The sequence below is a fragment of the Musca domestica genome, unplaced genomic scaffold (assembly GCF_030504385.1).
Source record: "Musca domestica strain aabys unplaced genomic scaffold, Musca_domestica.polishedcontigs.V.1.1 20, whole genome shotgun sequence".
NCBI classification, from domain to species: domain Eukaryota; kingdom Metazoa; phylum Arthropoda; class Insecta; order Diptera; family Muscidae; genus Musca; species Musca domestica.
The window spans coordinates 1,729,199-1,752,574 of record NW_026712250.1 but is presented as its reverse complement, the minus strand read 5'-3'; the positions used below and the strand labels follow the sequence as shown (position 1 = coordinate 1,752,574).

The 23,376-nt window shown below is 48.7% G+C and overlaps 1 protein-coding gene across 6 annotated transcripts in view; it reads right to left on the bottom strand.

The window, feature by feature from the left end:
* The window catches only part of LOC101887933 (microtubule-associated protein futsch), a 150,454-nt gene that overhangs the window by 1,073 nt on the left and 126,005 nt on the right, over positions 1–23,376 (bottom strand). For all 6 annotated transcript variants that reach the window (XM_059122330.1, XM_059122332.1, XM_059122327.1 and 3 more), the window contains exons 4-7: positions 21,838–22,010; positions 21,547–21,769; positions 21,329–21,487; positions 26–21,268 (exon numbers count right to left, since the gene is read on the bottom strand). In XM_059122330.1, coding sequence (XP_058978313.1) covers positions 26–21,268; positions 21,329–21,487; positions 21,547–21,769; positions 21,838–22,010 — 21,798 coding nt within the window. The remainder of the gene's footprint in view (positions 1–25; positions 21,269–21,328; positions 21,488–21,546; positions 21,770–21,837; positions 22,011–23,376) is intronic.

Sequence of the window (23,376 nt, the reverse complement as noted above, 5' to 3'; positions counted from 1 at the left end):
CTCTCTCCCATTCACCGATACCCACCTAATTCTTTATCCTCCCAGGTTTGCTTGGCCTCCAGCAAGGCATCGTACACCTGGCGGCTGGGTTCGGTACCTGAGAACACATAGTAGCGAGCTCGCACCCTCTTGAAGAACTCCACGTGCGAGTAGTACGAATTGCCGTTGTGTGGCACATAGGTCAAGTCCACGTAGACGGGTGAGGGCTTCTTGGCTTTGCTGGGCGATTCGGAGCGTTTGCGCAAATTCTTCTCATTGTTCAGGCGTGTCTTTGTGGCCATCAGTCGTCGCTCCTTCTTAGGTGTGGTGCGAACGTCACCACTGCCCTCGGCCGCCATGGGAGCTGGTGAGGGCAGGCCCAATGGTTTGCCCCACTCCTTGAGTTTGTCGTCAACGCTGCTGGCTGTGGTCGAGGAACTGGACTGGCTGGACGTTGTGGTTTCTGTGGCGGTTATGCGGCTGGTCACACCGGCCGTCGTCTGGCTGGTGGTTGTGGTTGTCGTCACGGTGGTGGTCTTGCCATCACCATCCTGTGTCGTTTCCACTGAGGTCATTGTGGTGGTTGCTCCATCGGAGAGTTTGGGTTTTTGTACGCTGCTCAGCGGGAATTTGGGTTGTTCGGCACTGCTCACTGTTTGCTCCACCTCTTCGGCCTTCGAGGGCGAGTAGGAATATTTAGCTGTGACCGAGGACATTACGTCGGCTCCCCGCAACTCAACGTGTTCCTTGAGCGCCTGTTTGAATCCCATTTCCGCCTCCTCGAGGAATTTAATATCTCCGCCCGTGTGGCGGGTGCTGTCCACCGAACCCGAGGACTGGGACATGGGCGATTCGGCAAAGTCTTGTAGGCGCTGAGTGGCGCCCTGAATGGTTATCGGCTGTGTGGCGGAGGTTGGTTTGGTATCGAATGAGTCTGGCAGTGCTCCGTAGAATGAGGTGCTCATTGGATCGACAATCTTGTGGGCAAAGTGACTGCTGGAGGTAATTGATCGGGCGGCAGAGACTTCTTCGTACTGGGGTGGTATGTCATCTTGGCTCTCGTCGATTTCAAAGTCGGAACGTTTGCTTATGCCCGAGCCGGAACGCTGTAGATCGTAGCTGCTGGCGCCGGCAAACGAGCCGGTCGAGTGTGGCGAGGCGGGCACCTCGTCGTCGCTGGTGTCATCGCTGCCGGGCGTGGAAGAACGGTACATGCTTCGCAGCATGGCTACTTCTTTGGGCAGGATCACGTCGCTCTTGTCGCTTTCGCTGGTGGTGCGAGTGGTGGTCACCGTGACCTTTTCGCCCTCGGGATCTGTGGAGTCTGTGGTGGTGATTGTCTTTTCTTCCGTAACGATTTCCTTGCCATCGGCCGAGATGACCTTGGTCACTGTGGTGATGGTGGTGGTTATGATTTTCTCAGTGCTGCCGCTGAGTGCGGCTGTCTTTTCGATGCCACGCACCTCGTGCAGGTCGGGCAGGGTTTCGTAGTCTTTGCGCATCATGGATGTGGTCATTGCGGACATGGCCGTTGCTGCAGTGCTGGATTCGACCTGCTGTTCTGTGCTGCCAAATGTGGCGGTCGATGAGGAGAGCTCCTCCTTGGTTACCCTGGGGAAGGGTGATGTAGGCTTGGGTGAGGATTCAGGGGTTTCAGTCAGCGATTCCCTACCCATGGGCGTTGGTATCGATTGGCTCTCTGAAGTCAATGCACCTGGACTTGATTTGCCGCTAATATCCTTGGGCGACAGGGGTCCAGTGTGAGCGACCTGTGCCGAAGTGGTGGTTGTTGTGATGGTCTCCGTGAGGGCAACCTTGGTGCCAGTTGTGGCTGATGCACCACCACCGACAGTGGTCGTGGTGGTGGTAGTCTTAATGATACCGGGACTCACTGGAGCTGTGGGTGGTGTTTTGCGATCTGCCAACTCATGTTCATAGGTCTGGGCCAATGTCAGCGATTCTTTCTGTGTGAGCGTCTGAGCCTTTTGTTGGCTGATGGACATTTGCACTGAGGCAGTCTTCATTTGTGACAGGGTCTCCTCCAAAGTCTCCTCTTCTTCGAGAGTTTCTGCAGTGCTAACCTGTTCGGATGGCTTATAAATGCTGGTCGTCATTATATTGGCAAATGACTTGGACCGTCCCTCCTTGATGTGGGCCTTTTCCTCGTCATCCTCGGATTCGTCTTCAACATCACTGTGGGTTTGGCGTCCATCGCTGGCCTGGCTCAAGCCGGACGCACGACGACTGTCTGAGAATGTTGTGGTCACGGTTGTCGATGTTCCGGCCTTCGATTTGAGTGCTTCCTGGGTGCTCATGCTTTCCTTGGTGGATATGATTTTTTCGGTTGCCAGGAATTCTTCAACCGTCTGCTTGAGGCTCTCCTTCACCGAAGTTTCGGCCATTGACATCGAAGAGCTTTCTGACTTTTGTTTGGTTTGAGTCGAGGTTTGTATTTCACTAACCATCGATTCGGAAGAGCATTCCTCTGAATAGGCTTGGGAATCTTCAGCGTGGGTCAGAGATTCTACTCTTTCAATGGTCTTGGAGGTTTCCTTGTCTGTTGCCTGGCTGGAGACGGACTCGTGTAGGGAACCAACTTCCACCTTGACGCTCTTCAGGGATTCGCTGGAAGCCTTCGCCACTTCACTGGCCAAAAGACGGCTTGTCTCAGTTATGATTTGTTTGCTTTCTGTGGAGCTGGATACGGCCGATGCTAGGCTTTCTTGTTTTTCGCTGGTCGATGTGACTGTGGTGGTAATAAGGGAGGAAATCTTGGCGGCCGACTCATGGGCGGCATCCAGAACTGATGAGGTGGTGGTGGTGGAAACTTTTTCCTCTGTTTGTGGTGTGGTAGCCTTTTCCTCAGATTTTTCACTAGCTTTGCTTTCGACCTGTGAAACTACCGATTCTGATCTTTCTGTGGAGCCACTTTGCTGTGTTCCGGTGGTCGATGAGATTGTTGTGGTAATAATCGAGGAAATCTTGGCGGCCGATTCATGGGCGGCATCAAGAATAGATGTGGTTGTTACGACCTTTTCCTCTTCCTTCGTTGAGGCTATCTTTTCCTCAGCCTTTTCACTAGCCTTGCTTACAGTCTGTGAAACCATCGATTCTAGTTTTTCTGTAGAGCTGGAGACGGCTGATGCTAGGCTTTCTTGTTTTTCGCTGGTCGATGATATTGTGGTGGTTATGAGCGAAGAGATCTTAGCGGCTGATTCGTGGGCAGCATCAAGAATAGATGTGGTAGTGCTAATTTTTTCCTCTTCCTTCGTCGAGGCTACCTTCTCATCTGACTTTTCACCAGCCTTGCTATCGGGCTGTGATACCACCGATTCTGGTCTTGAAGTCGTCGATTGGTCCACGGTTGTAGAAATTGTAGATTCTTTGCGGGAGATCACGTCACCAGCCTCCGAAGATTGCTTTTCTTGAGTCGTAGAAGTAATGGATTCTTTGCGTGAGGCAATCTCTGAAACTTCAGTTGCCGATATCACAGACTCTTTGCGGGATGTTGTATCAACAACCTCGCTGGTATGGCTGACAACAGAGACAGGACGGGAAGCTTCTTTTTGTTCGGATACTTTGCTTTCGGCTTGTGAGGTAACCGATTCTGGCCTGGAGGTCGGTTTTTCATCAGCAATAGAAACGACAGATTCTTTTCTCGATGTTACGTCGGTTGTTATCTCTGCCCCAGTGGTTGAAATTAGCGATTCTTTTCTGGACGTCGCGTCTTCTTTTTGCTCGGGTGCAACAGATTTTTCGCTTGCCTTGCTATCGGCTTGTGAAACAACTGATTCTGGTCTGGAGGTTGCCTTGTCATCCGTCGTGGAAACCATGGATTCTTTTCTTGAGGCTATATCGGAAGTGGCTTTTTCGCCAGTGGATGAAATCACTGATTCCTTTCGGGAGATGTCATCAGCGTGGTCTTCTTTCAGTTCGGATGCCACAGATTTTTCGCTTGCCTTGCTTTCGGCCTGTGAAACAACTGATTCTGGTCTTGATGTTGGCTTTTCGCTGACAACGGATTCCTTTCGCGATGCAGTATCTGAAGGGGTCTTCTCCTCGGCAGTGGACATCACAGATTCTTTTCGAGACATGGTGTCAGGAACACCTGAAGCATCAGCTTGGCTGGTAACAGAGCTGGGCCGTGAAGCTTGCTTCTGTTCGGGTTCGGCTGATTTTTCGCTGGCTTTGCTCTCGGCCTGTGAAACAACTGATTCTGGTCTAGATATTGGCTTGTCCTCGGCAGTGGAAACAACTGATTCTTTTCTTGAGGGCACAGCGGAAGTGGTCTTCTCCTCAGTAGCGGAGATCAGGGATTCTTTTCTGGTCATGGTGTCCTCCTTTTGCTCGGATACTGCTGACTTTTCACTAGCCTTGCTTTCCGCTTGGGAGGCAACAGATTCAGGTCTTGACACTGGTTTCTCATCAGCGGTAGAAATAACGGATTCTTTTCTGGATGCATCCTCCTTGGGTTCGGACTTTTCACTAGCTTTGCTTTCGGCCTGGGAAACAACTGATTCTGGCCGAGAGGCCATCTTCTCATCGGCAGCGGAAATTATTGATTCTTTCCTGGAGGCGGCATCTGCAGAGCCCTTATCCTCGGTACTTGAAATCACAGACTCTTTTCGGGATGTGGCATCAACAACCTCTGGCTGACTGACTGACGAAGCCGGGCGTGATGCTTCTTTCTGTTCATTTGTTTTGCTCTCTGCTTGGGAGACAACTGATTCTGGTCGAGAGGCTAGTTTTTCTTCAGCGGCAGAAACGATTGATTCTTTTCTTGAGGCAACATCCGAAGAAATCTTTTCCTCGGCCTCAACGTGACTGACTGCAGAGGTAGGTCGTGAAGCTTCTTTGGGTTCACTAGCTTTGCTTTCTGCTTGTGAGATAACCGATTCTGGCCTAGATGTTGGTTTTTCATCGGCTATTGAAATCACAGATTCCTTCCGAGACACGGCATCAGAATCACCTTGCTTTTGTTCGGAAACAATAGATTTTTCACTAGCCTTGCTTTCTGCTGGGGAGATGGCTGATTCTGGTCTGGAGGGTGACTTTTCCTCAGCAGTGGAAATCACAGATTCTTTTCTGGACAGAACATCTGTAGCTTCAGCAACGGATCCTGCAGACTTCTCGCTGACTTTGCTTTCTGCTTGCGACACAACTGATTCTGGTCTAGACACAGGCTTTTCTTCAGCAGCGGAGATAACCGATTCTTTTCTGGACATGGTGTCAGCAACATCTGTTGCGTCAGCATGGCTGGCGACAGAGGCTGCGCGTGAGGTTTCTTTTTCTTCAGTTGCCGCAGATATTTCACTAGCTTTGCTCTCTGCTTGTGAAACTACTGATTCGGGCCGAGATGCTGCCTTTTCATCCGCAGCGGAAACGATTGATTCTTTCCTGGAGGCGGCATCTGTAGAGGCCTTTTCTTCGGTAGTTGAAATCATTGATTCTTTTCTGGACACCGAATCGCCGGCGTCTGTGACATGGCTGGAAGCGGACACAGGGCGTGAAACTTCCTTTTCCTCGGGGACTTCTGCAGATTTCTCACTAGCCTTGCTTTCTGCCTGGGAAACTACAGATTCTGGTCGGGAGGATGCCTTCTGATCGGCTGTTGATTTGACATCCTTGTCTTCGGCCACAGACTCCTTCGTTGTCACGGTACTGTCGTCCTCCTTGGCACTAACTTCGGAAGCAGGACGTGATAATTCCTTGGCATCTGATGGCGTGGGTGATTTGTCTTCAACTTTGCTGTCTGCTGTCGAAAGGACCGATTCCCGACCGGAAGTTTTGGCAGCCTTTTCACTGGCTACCGACACAGTGGGAGAAACAATTGCTTCCTTGATCTCTTCTCCGGCTGTGGAAAGCAGTGATTCTTTTCGGCTATCCTTTGCTGCAGTTTCTTCGACTTCGTGTGGCAATTCTTTGTCCTTGGATGAGATCTGACTGGCAGCCGAATCTGGCCGGTCCTTGTCTTCGAATGGACTGGACGAGAAGTCGGCTTTGCTGTCGAAAGTATCCTCATCTTTGGTCAAATCCTTCTCACTGTAGGCACTTATGGCCGATTCTCGTCTCCATTCCAATTCCATGCTGGAGGTTGATTCTTTGCGACCACTTACATCTCGCTTTCCTCGCAGTTGGGCCTTTTCTGACTCTTCGATCTTGTCTTTCTCTTCGATTGAAGCAGGTCCCGAGGATTTTAGTTCGGGTGATGATTTTTCCGACTCAATTTCCGACTTGGGAACCTTTTCAAGGGTGGGCTTGTCCTTCTCGCTGGGCACCTCTGCGATGGGAGCTGGTGTAAATTGAATGGAGCCCTTGGGGCATATTTCCGTCTCTTCTCCGCCGTCTTCACTGCTGGCCGTGACGAGCATCCGTTGAACAGTTGGACCCTCAGGTTCTTCCACAGATTTGAGTTTCTCCTCCAGCTCTTTTTCGTCAAAGTCTGGAATAATCTCGGTAATATCTTTCTCCGATTTCAAAACCTTGGCAACATCGGCTACAATCTTGAAAACTTCAACTTCCCGTGGAGATACGGGTCGGGGTACGGCAACGTCACCCAATACAGGCGCTACATCGGAGGGTGGGCTTGTACGATGTTCTTCTTCCTCTTCCTTGATGTCATGCAAAACGGGCTCGTCCTTGTCGACCACTGTTATCTTCAGGTCGGGCGATGCATCCATTGTTGTAATGTGGGTTTCACGAAGTTCGGTGGTAAATCCTAGGGAATCACTAGTCGCTGACTTCATATCTTGGCTCAATGTCTCAACTTTGGTTTTGACAATCTCTTCAACAACTTCGACCTTCTCGGCCACTGAATCCTTAATGTCCGTGGCAGCAGTTTCAATAACAGATGCCTTTGTGGTCTTGACATCCTCGACAGTCGAAGATGTCTTCTCGGTAATTGCTTCCGCTGTTGAGACCACAGCCATCTTAAGTTCTTCCACGGCTTCTTTTTTCAATTCCGTTACTTCTTCAATGGCTTCCTCGATGGAGGCCGTAACTGATTCCTTCAATTCCTCGACCTTGGATTTGGTCTCTGCAACCTTTTCAACAACACTTTCGGATACGATTTTCGTCAATTCCTGGCTTTGGTCTTTGATTTCTTCCAGCTTGCTGGAGGCTTCCTCAGTCACCGAGGTGACTTGCTTTTCGAGTGCATCTTTAGTCTGTGAAATAGTTTCGGTGACTTCGGAAGTCACCGATTCTTTAATTTCCTCTGCTTTGCTGGCAACGGTCTCCTTGGTTTCTGCCACAACACGTTCGGTTGTCTGTTTCAAATCAGAAACTGTTTCTTCCAAGGTTTGAGAAAGAGTTTTGACCACTTCTTCAGTCTTTTGTTCAAGATGTTCTGCTTCCGAGGTGACTGCTGTCACCGCCGATTCGATAACACTCTTAGCTTCCTCTACTTCATTCTTGCCAGATTTCATTTGGCTTTCTAATTCATCCTTCAGTGCCGATGCCTCAGATTTAAGAATTTCTCCGGCTTTTTCTTCAACTTCGACCGCTTTTTCGCCAACAACCTCGGCAGCATGAGCTGCTGAATCTTTGAGAATATCAAGTTTGGAGGAAATGTCCAGTAACGACTTGGCATGGTCTTTGACATCTTCAATCCTTGATTCGATAGCAAGTTCAGTTTCACTGATCTCTTCGGTCTTCTTAGCAATGTCCTTGCCCAACTGATCGACAGATGATTCAATGGCAGTGACAGCCTCATCGACAGTTCCAGTTTCTTTGGTGAAGATGTCCTTAACCATTCCTGTTATCGATTCGAACAAGCCCTTCGATTTTGGAGATGGCGAATCTTCTTGCTTCTTCACGTCAGCCACGACACTTGGTTCGGCGGCCTCGTCAACAGGGGTAGACGCTGTATCCTTGACATCGAATTTTAAATCAGGTTTATCATCCAATTTCTCTGCCTCTTTCTCAAAATCACCTTCGGCAACATCAACCGGACTTGAGGATGTTGGCAAGTGGCCAAGGGCATCAGTAGAGGTGAGCTGCAATGAGAACTCCTCTTTTTTGGCAATGACTTCTTCAGTGATTTTCAAGGCATCATCGATTGGCGAGGAAACGGTTTCAATGTGGCCGGGAGAAATTTGTTCCGAAGGAGAAGTCTTCTGAGAGGAAACAAGCTTTTCAATTTCTTCGCTGAAACCATCGGCCTTGTCAACTGGTGATGAAACAGTGGCGGAGATATCAACATCGGCATGGTGTTCTGAGCCCTTGTCTTCGCTGGTAGGTGGAAAATCGCCTTCAGCAACATCTACGGGGCTAGAAGAAGTTGGCAATTTGTCTTCTTTATCGCCAATCCTGAGATCTAAAGAAAAGTCTTCTTTTTTACGCTTGCCATCGTCTAAATCTTTGGCAGCTTCATCAATGGGAGAAGAAATGGTGTCAATGATGACGGGATAAACCGTCTTTAGTGTCAAACCACTAACAGCGACAGGGGATTTCACTTCTTCCTTGCTCTCAGCGACAGAAGTTGGCCGGGAGGCTTCCTTAGATTCCTCAGCTGATTTCTTTTCGCTCTCAGCCACTGAAGCCTTTCTTGATGCAAGTGGAGATTTCTCTTCTGCTTCCTTGCTTTCGGCAACTGATGTTGGTCGGGAAGCTTCTTTGGATTCCTCAGCCGATTTCTTTTCGCTCTCAGCCACTGAAGCCTTTCTTGATGCAAGAGGAGATTTCTCTCCCTCTTTGCTTTCGGCGACTGATGTTGGTCGGGAGGCTTCCTTAGATTCATCAGCCGATTTCTTTTCGCTCTCAGCTACAGAAGGCTTCCTTGATGCAAGGGGAGATTTCTCTTCCTCTTTGCTTTCGGCAACTGATGTTGGTCGGGAAGCTTCCTTGGACTCGTCGACGGATTTCTTTTCGCTCTCAGCCACTGAAGGCTTCCTTGATGTAACAGGAGATTTCTCTTCCTCTTTGCTTTCGGCAACTGATGTTGGTCGGGAGGCTTCCTTAGATTCCTCAGCCGATTTCTTTTCGCTCTCAGCTACAGATGGCTTCCTTGACGCAAGAGGAGATTTCTCTTCCTCTTTGCTTTCGGCGACTGATGTTGGTCGGGAAGCTTCCTTGGACTCGTCGACGGATTTCTTTTCGCTCTCAGCTACAGATGGCTTCCTTGATGCAAGAGGAGATTTATCTTCCTCTTCTTTGCTTTCGGCGACTGATGTTGGTCGGGAAGCTTCTTTGGATTCGTCGACGGATTTCTTTTCACTCTCAGCCACTGAAGTCTTCCTTGATGCAACAGGAGATTCCTCCTCCTTTTTGCTTTCGGCAACTGATGTTGGTCGGGAGGCTTCCTTAGATTCCTCAGCCGATTTCTTTTCGCTCTCAGCCACTGAAGCCTTTCTTGATGCAAGAGGAGATTTCTCTCCCTCTTTGCTTTCGGCGACTGATGTTGGTCGGGAGGCTTCCTTAGATTCATCAGCCGATTTCTTTTCGCTCTCAGCTACAGAATGCTTCCTTGAAGAAAGAGGAGTTGTCTCTACCTCTTCTTTGCTTTCGGCAACAGATGTTGGTCGGGAAGCTTCTTTGGATTCGTCAACGGATTTCTTTCCGCTCTCAGCCACTGAAGGCTTCCTTGATGTAACAGGAGATTTCTCTTCCTCTTTGCTTTCGGCGACTGATGTTGGTCGGGAGGCTTCTTTAGATTCATCAGCCGATTTCTTTTCGCTCTCAGCCACTGAAGCCTTCCCTGATTCAAGAGGAGATTTCTCTTCCTCTTTACTTTCGGCGACTGATGTTGGTCGGGAAGCTTCTTTGGATTCGTCGACGGATTTCTTTTCACTCTCAGCCACTGAAGTCTTCCTTGATGCAACAGGAGATTCCTCCTCCTTTTTGCTTTCGGCAACTGATGTTGGTCGGGAGGCTTCCTTAGATTCCTCAGCCGATTTCTTTTCGCTCTCAGCTACAGATGGCTTCCTTGATGCAAGAGGAGATCTCTCTTCCTCTTTGCTTTCGACGACTGATGTTGGTCGGGAAGCTTCCTTGGACTCGTCGACGGATTTCTTTTCGCTCTCAGCCACTGAAGGCTTCCTTGATGCAAGAGGAGATCTCTCTTCCTCTTTGCTTTCGGCGACGGATGTTGGTCGGGAAGCTTCCTTGGACTCGTCGACGGATTTCTTTTCGCTCTCAGCCACTGAAGCCTTCCTGGATGCAAGAGGAGATTTCTCTTCCTCTTTGCTTTCGGCAACTGATGTTGGTCGGGAAGCTTCTTTGGATTCCTCGGCCGATTTCTTTACGCTCTCAGCCACTGAAGCCTTCCTTGATGCAACAGGAGATTTCTCTTCCTCTTTGCTTTCGGCGACTGATGTTGGTCGGGAGGCTTCCTTGGATTCGTCAACGGATTTCTTTTCGCTCTCAGCCACTGAAGCCTTTCTTGATGCAAGGGGAGACTTTTCTTCTTCTTTGCTTTCGGCGACTGATGTTGGTCGGGAAGCTTCTTTGGATTCCTCAACCGATTTCTTTTCGCTCTCAGCCACTGAAGGCTTCCGTGATGCAAGAGGAGATTTCTCTTCCTCTTTGCTTTCGGCAACTGATGTTGGTCGGGAAGCTTCTTTGGATTCCTCGGCCGATTTCTTTTCGCTCTCAGCCACTGAAGCCTTCCTTGATGCAACAGGAGATTTCTCTTCCTCTTTGCTTTCGGCGACTGATGTTGGTCGGGAGGCTTCCTTGGATTCGTCAACGGATTTCTTTTCGCTCTCAGCCACTGAAGCCTTTCTTGATGCAAGGGGAGACTTTTCATCCTCTTTGCTTTCGGCGACTGATGTTGGTCGGGAAGCTTCTTTGGATTCCTCAACCGATTTCTTTTCGCTCTCAGCCACTGAAGGCTTTCGTGATGCAAGAGGAGATTTATCTTCCTCTTTACTTTCGGCGACTGATGTTGGTCGGGAGGCTTCCTTAGATTCTTCAGCCGATTTCTTTTCGCTCTCAGCCACAGAAGGCTTCCTTGATGCAAGAGGTGATTTTTCATCTTCTTCTTTGCTTTCGGCGACTGATGTTGGTCGGGAGGCTTCCTTGGATTCGTCAACGGATTTCTTTTCGCTCTCAGCCACTGAAGCCTCTCTTGATGCAAGGGGAGACTTTTCATCCTCTTTGCTTTCGGCGACTGATGTTGGTCGGGAAGATTCTTTGGATTCCTCAACCGATTTCTTTTCGCTCTCAGCCACTGAAGGCTTTCGTGATGCAAGAGGAGATTTATCTTCCTCTTTACTTTCGGCGACTGATGTTGGTCGGGAGGCTTCCTTAGATTCCTCAGGTGATTTCTTTTCGCTCTCAGCTACTGAAGCCTTCCTTGACGCAACAGGAGATTTCTCTTCCTCTTTGCTTTCGGCGACTGATGTTGGTCGGGATTCTTCCTTAGATTCCTCAGCCGATTTCTTTTCGCTCTCAGCCACTGAAGGCTTCCTGGATGCAAGAGGAGATTTCTCTTCCTCTTTGCTTTCGGCAACTGATGTTGGTCGGGCAGCTTCTTGGGAATCCTCGGCCGATTTCTTTTCGCTCTCAGCTACAGATGGCTTCCTTGACGCAACAGGAGATTTCTCTTCCTCTTTGCTTTCAGCAACTGATGTTGGTCGGGAAGCTTCTTTGGATTCGTCGACGGATTTCTTTTCGCTCTCAGCCACTGAATGCTTCCTTGATGCAAGAGGAGATTTCTCTTCCTCTTTGCTTTCGGCAACTGATGTTGGCCGGGAAGCTTCTTTGGATTCCTCGGCCGATTTCTTTTCGCCCTCGGCTACTGAAGCCTTCCTTGATGCAAGAGGAGATTTCTCTTCCTCTTTGCTTTCGGCAACTGATGTTGGTCGGGAAGCTTCTTTGGATTCCTCGGCCGATTTCTTTTCGCTCTCAGCCACTGAAGCCTTTCTTGATGCAAGGGGAGATTTCTCTTCCTCTTTGCTTTCGGCGACTGATGTTGGTCGGGTGGCTTCCTTAGATTCCTCAACCGATTTCTTTTCGCTCTCAGCCACTGAAGGCTTCCTTGATGCAAGAGGTGATTTCTCATCTTCTTCTTTGCTTTCAGCGACTGATGTTGGTCGGGAGGCTTCCTTAGATTCCTCAGGTGATTTCTTTTCGCTCTCAGCCACTGAAGGCTTCCTTGATGCAAGAGGAGATTTCTCTTCATCTTTGCTTTCGGCAACTGATGTTGGTCGGGAAGCTTCTTTGGATTCCTCGGCCGATTTCTTTTCGCTCTCAGCCACTGAAGCCTTCCTTGACGCAACAGGAGATTTCTCTTCCTCTTTGCTTTCGGCGACTGATGTTGGTCGGGATTCTTCCTTAGATTCCTCAGCCGATTTCTTTTCGCTCTCAGCCACTGAAGCCTTCCTGGATGCAAGAGGAGATTTCTCTTCCTCTTTGCTTTCGGCAACTGATGTTGGTCGGGTAGCTTCTTGGGATTCCTCGGCCGATTTCTTTTCGCTCTCAGCTACAGATGGCTTCCTTGACGCAACAGGAGATTTCTCTTCCTCTTTGCTTTCAGCAACTGATGTTGGTCGGGAAGCTTCTTTGGATTCGTCGACGGATTTCTTTTCGCTCTCAGCCACTGAAGGCTTCCTTGATGCAAGAGGAGATTTCTCTTCCTCTTTGCTTTCGGCAACTGATGTTGGTCGGGATTGCTCTTTAGATTCCTCAGCCGATTTCTTCTCGCTCTCAGCCACTGAAGCCTTTCTTGATGCAAGGGGAGATTTCTCTTCCTCTTTGCTTTCGGCAACTGATGTTGGTCGGGAAGCTTCTTTGGATTCCTCAGCCGATTTCTTTTCGCTCTCAGCCACTGATGCCTTCCTTGATGCAAGAGGAGATTTCTCTTCGTCTTTGCTTTCAGCTACAGATGTTGGTCGGGAAGCTTCTTTGGATTCCTCAGCCGATTTCTTTTCGCTCTCAGCCACTGAAGCCTTCCTTGATGCAAGAGGAGATTTCTCTCCCTCTTTGCTTTCGGCGACTGATGTTGGTCGGGAGGCTTCCTTAGATTCATCAGCCGATTTCTTTTCGCTCTCAGCTACAGAAGGCTTCCTTGAAGAAAGAGCAGTTGTCTCTACCTCTTCTTTGCTTTCGGCAACAGATGTTGGTCGGGAAGCTTCTTTGGATTCGTCAACGGATTTCTTTTCGCTCTCAGCCACTGAAGGCTTCCTTGATGCAAGAGGAGATTTCTCATCTTCCTCTTTGCTTTCGGCAACTGATGTTGGTCGGGAAGCTTCTTTGGATTCCTCGGCAAATTTCTTTTCGCTCTCAGCCACTGAAGCCTTTCTTGATGCAAGGGGAGATTTCTCTTCCTCTTTGCTTTCGGCAACTGATGTTGGTCGGGAGGCTTCCTTAGATTCTTCAGTCGATTTCTTTTCGCTCTCAGCCACTGAAGGCTTCCTTGATGCAAAAGGAGATTTATCTTCCTCTTCTTTGCTTTCAGCAACTGATGTTGGTCGGGAGGCTTCCTTGGATTCGTCGACGGATTTCTTTTCGCTCTCAGCCACTGAAGCCTTTCTTGATGCAAGGGGAGATTTTTCTTCCTCTTTGCTTTCGGCGACTGATGTTGGTCGGGTGGCTTCCTTAGATTCCTCAGCCGATTTCTTTTCGCTCTCAGCCACTGAAGGCTTCCTTGATGCAAGAGGTGATTTCTCATCTTCTTCTTTGCTTTCAGCGACTGATGTTGGTCGGGAGGCTTCCTTAGTTTCCTCAGGCGATTTCTTTTCGCTCTCAGCCACTGAAGGCTTCCTTGATGCAACAGGAGATTTCTCTTCCTCTTTGCTTGAGGCAACTGATGTTGGTCGGGAAGCTTCTTTGGATTCCTCGCCCGATTTCTTTTCGCTCTCAGCCACTGAAGGCTTCCTTGATGCAACAGGAGATTTCTCTTCTTCTTTGCTTTCGGCGACGGATGTTGGTCGGGAGGCTTCCTTAGATTCCTCTGCTGATTTCTTTTCGCTCTCAGCTACAGAAGGCTTCCTTGATGCTAGAAGAGATGTCTCTCCCTCTTCTTTGCTTTCGGCAACTGATGTTGGCCGAGAAGCTTCTTTGGATTCGTCAACGGATTTCTTTTCGCTCTCAGCCACTGAAGCCTTCCTTGATGCAACAGGGGATTTCTCTTCTTCTTCTTTGCTTTCGGCAACTGATGTTGGTCGAGAGGCTTCCTTAGATTCCTCTGCTGATTTCTTTTCGCTCTCAGCTACAGAAGGCTTCCTTGATGCAAGAGGAGATTTCTCTTCCTCTTTGCTTTCGGCAACTGATGTTGGTCGAGAGGCTTCCTTAGATTCCTCTGCTGATTTCTTTTCGCTCTCAGCTACAGAAGGCTTCCTTGATGCAAGAGGAGATTTTTCTACCTCTTTGCTTTCGGCAACTGATGTTGGTCGAGAAGCTTCTTTGGCTTCGTCGACGGATTTCTTTTCGCTCTCGGCTACAGAAGGCTTCCTTGATGCAAGAGGAGATTTCTCTTCCTCTTTGCTTTCGGCGACTGATGTTGGTCGAGAAACTTCTTTGGATTCGTCGACGGATTTCTTTTCGCTCTCAGCCACAGAAGGCTTCCTTGATGCAAGAGGAGATTTCTCATCTTCTTCTTTGCTTTCGGCGACTGATGTTGGTCGGGAAGCTTCCTTAGATGCAAGAGGAGATTTCTCATCTTCTTCTTTGCTTTCGGCGACTGATGTTGGTCGGGAAGCTTCCTTAGATTCCTCAGGTGATTTCTTTTCGCTCTCAGCCACTGAAGGCTTCCTTGATGCAAGAGGAGATTTCTCTTCCTCTTTGCTTTCGGCGACTGATGTTGGTCGGGAAGCTTCCTTAGATTCCTCAGCTGATTTCTTTTCGCTCTCAGCCACTGAAGGCTTCCGTGATGCAAGAGGAGATTTCTCTTCCTCTTTGCTTGAGGCAACTGATGTTGGTCGAGAAACTTCTTTGGATTCGTCGACGGATTTCTTTTCGCTCTCAGCCACTGAAGCCTTCCTTGATGCAACAGGGGATATCTCTTCTTCTTCTTTGCTTTCGGAAACTGATGTTGGTCGGGAGGCTTCCTTAGATTCCTCGGCCGATTTCTTTTCGCTGTCAGCCACTGAAACCTTCCTTGATGCAAGAGGAGATTTCTCTTCCTCTTTGCTTTCGGCGACTGATGTTGGTCGGGAAGCTTCCTTAGATTCCTCAGCTGATTTCTTTTCGCTTTCAGCTACTGAAGGCTTCCGTGATGCAAGAGGAGATTTCTCTTCCTCTTTGCTTTCGGCAACTGATGTTGGTCGAGAAACTTCTTTGGATTCGTCGACGGATTTCTTTTCGCTCTCAGCCACTGAAGGCTTCCTTGATGCAAGAGGAGATTTCTCTTCCTCTTTGCTTTCGGCAACTGATGTTGGTCGGGAAGCTTCCTTAGATTCCTCAGCTGATTTCTTTTCGATTTCAGCCACTGAAGGCTTCCGTGATGCAAGAGGAGATTTCTCTTCCTCTTTGCTTTCGGCAACTGATGTTGGTCGAGAAACTTCTTTGGATTCGTCGACGGATTTCTTTTCGCTCTCAGCCACTGAAGGCTTCCTTGATGCAAGAGGAGATTTCTCATCTTCTTCTTTGCTTTCGGCGACTGATGTTGGTCGGGAGGCTTCCTTAGATTCCTCAGCCGATTTCTTTTCGCTCTCAGCCACTGAAGCCTTCCGTGATGCAAGAGGAGATTTCTCATCTTCTTCTTTGCTTTCGGCGACTGATGTTGGTCGGGAAGCTTCCTTAGATTCCTCAGCCGATTTCTTTTCGCTCTCAGCTACAGAAGGCTTCCTTGATGCAAGGGGAGATTTCTCACCCTCATGGCTGATAGTTGTGTGTCCTGGCGTTGATAGCTCTTTAAATGATTCAGTTAACCTTACACTTTCGATTGGAGATTCTTTTCTCGACAGAATTGGAGATTTCTCTCCCTCCTTGCTTTCAGCTGCGGAAGTGGGTCGAGAAGATTCTTTTGTTTCTTCTGCGGATTTCTTTTCACCATCGGTAACGGATGGTTTTCTGGAGATAGTTGGGGGCTTCTCATCTTTGTCACTTACGGCAGCCTCCGACGGCTCTTTTGAAGCCTCCTTGATACTTTCCACCACCGATGGCTTTCTGGAGACTGATGGTGACTTCTCATCCTTTTCACTAACAGCGGCCGACACAGCTTCCGATGGTGCCTTAGATCCTTCGGTCGACTTGGCGTCCTTGACACTTTCCACCACAGATTCTTTTCTAGAAACAGTTGGAGATTTCTCTTCCTCCTTGCTTTCGGTGACGGAAGTTGGCCGCGATGGTTCTTTAGACTCTTCAGCAGATTTCTTTTCGCTTTCTGCAACGGAAGGCTTCCTGGAGACTGTTGGAGACTTCTCATCCTTTTCACTAACAGCTGCTGACACAGTTTCCGATGGTGCCTTTGATTCTTCGGCTGACTTGGCATCTTTGACACTCTCCACCACAGATGGCTTCCTGGAAACTGTTGGTGACTTTTCATCCTTTTCACTAACAGCTGCTGACACAGTTTCCGAAGGTGCCTTTGATTCTTCGGCTGACTTGGCATCTTTGACACTCTCCACCACAGATGGCTTCCTGGAAACTGTTGGTGACTTTTCATCCTTTTCACTAACAGCTGCTGACACAGTTTCCGATGGTGCCTTTGATTCCCCGGCCGACTTGGCATCCTTGACACTCTCCACTACAGAAATGGTTGGAGATTTATCTTCTTCTTTGCTTTCAGTGACGGAAGTTGGCCGCGATGGTTCTTTAGACTCTTCAGCAGATTTCTTTTCGCTTTCTGCAACGGAAGGCTTCCTGGAGACTGTTGGAGACTTCTCATCCTTTTCACTAACAGCTGCTTCCGAAGGTGCCTTTGATTCTTCGGCTGACTTGGCATCTTTGACACTGTCCACCACAGATGGCTTCCTGGAGGCTGCTGGAGACTTCTCATCCTTTTCACTAACAGCTGCTGACACCGCTTCCGAAGGCATCTTTGATTCTTCGGCTGACTTGGTATCCTTGACACTTTCCACCACAGATGGCTTCCTGGAGACTGTTGGTGACTTCTCATCCTTTTCACTAACAGCTGCTTCCGATGGTGCCTTTGATTCTTCGGCCGACTTAGAATCTTTGACACTCTCCGCCACAGAGGGCTTCCTGGAGACTATTGGCGATTTTTCATCCTTTTCACTAACAGCGGCTGACACAGCCTCTGATGGTGCCTTGGATTCGTCGGCAGGCTTGGCATCCTTGACACTCTCCACCACAGATACCTTTCTTGAAGCAATGGTCGATTCCACATCCTGCTCCTCCTCTTTGCTTTCGGCGACGGATGTAGGTCTGGAATGTTCTTTCGATTCCTTCTCGCTTTCAGCCACAGTAGATGGTTTCCTGGAAGCTATGGGTGATTTGTCATCCTTTTCACTGACAGCTGCCGAAGCCGCCTCGGATGGCTCTTCCGATACCTCAGCAGATGCTATCGTCTGTTCCTTTTCAGTCTCTATAACCGAAGTTTTTCGTGAAACCACGGTAAGGTCTGCCTTCTCGCTTTCCACAACAGATTTTTCCTGTTTATCACTTTCAGTTACTGAAGCAGGTCGGGATGGCTCCCTTGACGCTGCTCCAGACATCTTGGCCTTTTCACTTTCTTCGACTGAACTCTTGCGGGAAGCTTCACCGACTGAAGCGCTCTCAGAAGGTTCCTTTGACTTGGCTATCTTTTCGGCATCAGCTACGGATTCGCGTCGTGAGTGCTCCTTAGATTCTTGCATCGACTTGTCCTCGTCGACTACAGATTCAGGTCTTGAAGTTTCCTTAGATGCGGCTGTTTTTTCTGAGACAGATTCTCGACGCGAGGTTTCTTTGGAAACTTCAGCTGAGGGTTTCTTGGATGTCTCCACGGATGGCTTGCGACTTCCTTGCAAGGACTTTTGCACTTCAACTTCAATGGCTTCCTCAATTGTTGGGGGACTTTCGACGGAGACGGTGTCCTCTAACTTTTCCTCTTTCCTGGCCTTTGATGAGGGCATTTGGGCGGGGATTTCATCTTCCGAGGTAATTTCGCTAACTTCCTTCTCTTCAGGCGATGCTAAAGGTTTCTTTGCCTCCTTGACTTCGGCTACCTTCACGACGGTGATTTCTTCCCTCACCTCAACGGCGGTTTCTTCGACATCTCGAGACTCGTCTTCCTCGACTATTTTTTTAGCGTCACCTGGAGAGGCTGGGCCTTTGTCTGTTGGGGAAGGAACTTGGTCTTTAGTCTCATCTTCCTGTTGGACGGCTGTTACGGTTTCTTGGGCCTCTTCATCGTCTTCTTTAGTCACTTTCGTGTCCTTTTCTGCTTCATCAGCTTCTTCGTCTTCCTCTTCGATTTCGGTGACCTTTTCTTCTTCCTCTTTTTCTTCTTTGGCCAGTTCCTCTTTGTGGGAAATGGACTTGCCTGATTCCTGCGCGTCCTTTTCGTACAGACCCATATCGGCTTCTTCGTGCATAGGCAGGTCAGCGACCTCATCGGGAGTTTTGACAACGTCTCGCATCTGTTGCGAATCGTAGGCCATTTTGATGGGTAAGATGCGCTCGGCGGTGCCAATACCAGCCACAATACGGTCGGTATATTTCTGAGCTAGAATTTCCTTTGGTTCGGCACTGGTTTCCGATGGGGGAATGATGGACGTCAGGGCACTGACCGAGGCAACAACGGCTTCAACTTCTTTGGTTTCTTCTTTGACGTATTTCTCTTCAATGGCCAGGTCTTCCTTGATTTCATCGAGTGGGATGCGTTCATCCTCAGGTAGAGTGGGGGCTGTGGTGGCACCCGATTCTATTGTGGCCGAGAATCTTTCTTCGGGCAGGCTTTCCTGCAAGTTGGCTGGAATTACTTCAACTGGCAAGCCCACCAAGTCGTCCTTGGTGTCGGAAGTCTTTTTGGCACTGCTGATGCGTTCGTCTGGCGTAACCGAAGAAATGTCCTCCTCTGTCTTGGCCAAATGTTCATCAGTTTTAGAGGTAACAATTTCTTTGGCTGTGGTGATGATTTCTTGGACTTCAGCCTTGATTTCTGTTTCGACGGCGGTCGTGAGTTCCAGCTTGGTATCTGCATCAGCGTCGGCTTCAATTTCCTTTTCGGCCACTTCAGCTTCTTCTTTGGCTTCGGCCTCGGCTTCGTCGTCAGCTTCCACTTCTTGGGCTGTTTCATCGGGCTCAGGACTTTCTGGAGGAGGGGCGCTTGGTTCGGTCTCCAACTTGGCCTTGCGCTCTTCGGCTTCGACCTTGGCTATGGCAGCTTCGATTTCTTCTTCTGCGCTGCGTTTGCGTTTCTTTTCGGATTCTTGAGAGTCTCGCTGGTGCTTTTGAATCTCCTCCTCTTTGGTAACACTGCTCTCCTCCTGTTCGACGATGGAGTCCTCGGTGATTTCCTCCTTTTCGATGATCAAGTACTCATCGTCTTCCTCGGCTTCTGTGGTACTATCCTGCTTGGTGACCTCACGGATCTCAGCCTTGATTTGTTGATGCCGTTTCATTTCGTCACGCGAGAAGACGGCTTCAATTTCTCTCACCACCTCCTGTTCCTCCTTGAGGTCGTCCAGTTCACGTTGTTTCTCCACATCCAACTCCTGGGAGGCGGTAAGCTCTTGGAGCTTTTTGGCAGCAGCGGCATCATCGGCGGATGGTGTTGACACCAGGCTGGAGTCTGTGGTGCCTCCCTTGTCCAGGCGGGCTTTCTTGAGGTCGGCAGCTTTGGGCTTGACAGCTTTGACAGGGCTGCCAGGAGCGCGCTTCGAAGGCGATGCACCACGTGGCCTCCTGGAGATTGGCTTGCGGGGCTCAGCTGTCTTGGTTTCCCGCTTTTCGGTGCTGCTAACTGTGGAGCGGGTTGTTTCTCTTCGGGTGCTGGTGGTGGTTGAGGTCTGGCGAATGGACTGTTGCTTGGATTCGAAGACCTTGCGGTTGTTGGCCTCTTTGGCACTCTTGGCCGGCGTACTGCTGGGACTGGCTTTAGCTGGACGACTTCCAACCTTGGCCTTCACTTCCCTGGTTGGTGGTTTGGCAGAATCTTGTTTTCGTGGCGTTGCCGTGGGCGAGCTCTTCTTTTCGTCCTTCTTGACAACCTTGCGTTCCATTGACTTGGGTGGCCGTGTGTCGATGCGTGAGCGCACCAAGGGCTTAACCTCGGCTCTGGGTTTGTCTGCCTTGGCCTTGATGGGTTTGGCGGGTTTTATGGGCTCGGCTGTTTCAATGATCTCCTTGGCAGGTGGTGGAGCCTGGGGTTGAGGTTTGACAATGACAACCTCAACCTTTTTCTCCGTACTCTCCTTGTTGTCCACCTCGGCCTCTATGGCCTGGTCCACTTGGTCCTCCTCTTCTTTGCTGGTTGTTTCTGCCACTTGTTCAGGCATCGCTTCGTCGCCAGTTTCGACAGCCTGTTCATCGGCGGTTTCGATTGAATCTTCCTTCTTTTTGAAGGCAGCCATTTTCTCTTCCTCCTGGTAGATTTTCTCAATCTTCTCCTCTTCGGCCACCACCGAGGAGACCGATTCCTTCATTTTGTTGTCTTGCTGCTGCATGGTGGCCAGAGTGGCCGCTGTTGCTGCTGGAGGCACAAACCTGCCCGGCTTCGAGGGCATGATTGGTCCTGATGGCTCGATGGCAGACTTGAGAGTTTTGCGGGTGGTCACGACAGTCTGAATGGCAGGTGCAATTGATTTGGCAGTGCAGGTTGAGTGCTTCATAAATTCCAGGTGTTTGATTTTCTCCAGACCCTCTTGGATCTTGTAGTCGGGTGTGGAGCCGGGGAAGAGGATACGGGTGATGGTATCATCGGGATTGGCTGGCTGCCAGACGAGCAGGGCACAAATCGAAACCAGATTTTGGAGGGGGAAATTGAAGTCCTTGGAGTCTCGGGCGGCAAATAGGCGCTGATCGCCCGAGTTCCACTTCTGCAGGAATTCCTTGACTTCGCGTGAATCACGCGAGGGACTTATCACGTACATGTCCAAGGTGCCGTGTCCCACCTTGTGGTACAGGTTGATGGGTTCGGGTGCTCTGTAACAGGTTTGGGGTTTTAAATCTAACGACTTTAAGTCACTGACTAGATTATGGCCTCTCTCGAAGAGATCTATCAACAGGGGATTGCGATCCTTGTCGCCGTCGGGACTGGGCAAGCCACCCTTGCGGTCGGGTATGTTGGAAAAGAAGTGGCCAATTTGGGGATAGACGGGGGCATCGCGTTTGCGCTCGACCACCGAACTGAGACCCTGGATGTTGCTGTTGTTGAGGCGGGTCATGAGCACAGCATCCAGGCGATCCAAATGGCGAACAAAATCCCAAAAGCAGGCTTTGCGATTGAAGCCACCATCGACTGGAAAGACAGAGGTTAGACATTAACTGAGAGGTAAGAGATCAACGCCAAGATACCTACCTAACATATTGAAGCCGTTGATCCCGAAGAGGGCGGCATCACCCTGGCCGCCGGGGAAGACATAAAGCGTGGGGTGGGTAAAGCGTATGTTGCCAACAACGTCTGAGGTCTCGAGTAGCTCACGTATGGAGGTGGGCACCAGCATGGGCGCCAAGTAATCTGCAAGAGCATTATCAGTGATTTAGTTCCAATGGGTCAATCGGGTCTGTCGAACTTACCTATAAAAGCATTGATGCTCTCACTGCTGGTGTCTAAAACGTCAACGGGATTAATGCGGATCTTGCAGAGGCGAGCATAGCTTTTGTCGGGCAATGTGTGCCAGAGGCCAGCGTCAGCACAGTGGATGTTCATGGTGATGGTATCGGCATAAGCTCGAATAACTCTCTGGACATCATGTTCTTGAAAAGCTTCGGCAAAGTCACCAACCGAAAAGGTTCCATCCTGGCAAAAAGGGGGGGGGGGCAGTTTATTACAAAATAAATTAAAATAAATGTGGCTTAAATACCAACCTGTAGTATCCAGGAACCATTGCCGGAAAAGGTATAACCAGCGTGGATGATGTGACGATGCCTGGTGAAGCTGCTCAACATGTTGCGCATACATTGTATAAGAGTATTGTACTGGGGATGTATCAAAACTTCAGTGACTAGATTCTCGCTAGCGTACTGAATGAGTCGTTCGCCTGTGAGGGTGGGGAGAGAGAGAGAGAAAAATGGAAAGAGAGAGAGAGTAAGAATATTATTTTCTTATATTAGCTGAGCATATTGGGAGATAAATGTATTTCTTATTGGTTCTAGTTGAAGTAAATGTTGTCTTTTTTTTGATTTCGGGATATAGTTTAGAGATTTGATTTGGAAATGAAAACCCTTTTTTGTTTATGTGAGAAACGCAACAGCAGCATTACTGTAGCTTTAACTGAACATACCCCACATATACACTTTGTTACTCTCTTTCTCTTGTTGCGCTAATTGTAGAAACGCCATAACAGAGAGAAAGAGAGTAGTGAACTTTAAAAGAAATACAATTTGAGATTAAAAATGAGTACCCTAATTAGAAGAAGCATCAGTGTAAGGAAATATATCAGTGCATTTTCGCAACCAATGAGAAATGTTCATTGGAACATTAATAAATAAATTAATTATTAGTTTTTTGAATAACATATTTGTGGAGCCGAGGTTAAATAAAATTAATTGGATTATTACCCGTGGAAAAGGTATGAATAATTTTTGAGCTAGATTATGCTGTTGATGTAAAATATCGCCCGTGTCATTTATATGTTGGAGAATATTGTTCGCGGAGCATGTATAACAAACAATTGGAAAAATATCAATTACCCTAAATTAGAGAAATGCAGTTTTCAGTGGTGCATCAGGGTAAGATGTTTTAGTTGCTTATAAACAACAGAGAAAGAAGTCTGCTATAGCCACAGAAACAAGTTGTAATCGTTGCAAAGGGATTCCGTTCATGGCAGAAGGGTTGGCCAGAGCTTGTGCATTCGTGGTGGTCAACCTTAGTAAAGTTGGAAAATGGCCCCATAAAGTTCGTAAAAACCAAGAATTTTTATTCTTTTTCTCATATTATCGCCATATGTGTGTTAACTGCGTGTCAACCCATGAGATTTGTTGATTTTGCCGTACACAAAAACCCTATACCAACCGCTTTTTAATAGCTGTCCCCCCATTCGTTCTCTTCCATGTAGGTACATGCAAATATTTTGCCAGCCATTTATTCTAATGCGCTTTGCCACCCATACCAACATCCTGCGGCAATGGCTGTTCAAATTTACCCTTGACAAAATGTCCCGGTTTTTTTTTGTTGGGTCTTCGTTGGAATTTTTTTGGCCAGCCTTGATGCTGAGCCATAAAATTTAAGTTGAGTTGAATTTGTGTTTAAAAGGAGATTTGGGTTTTTGCGCAGGGAGAGATATTATTAGGAATTTTTTGGGGTTGGGTCCAGAGGGACTTTTTTCTATGAAAATATCGTTCGATAGAGAGGATTTGGATTCTAAATAAGTAGCGGGCAGAGTAATGAAACATATTTTTATAATG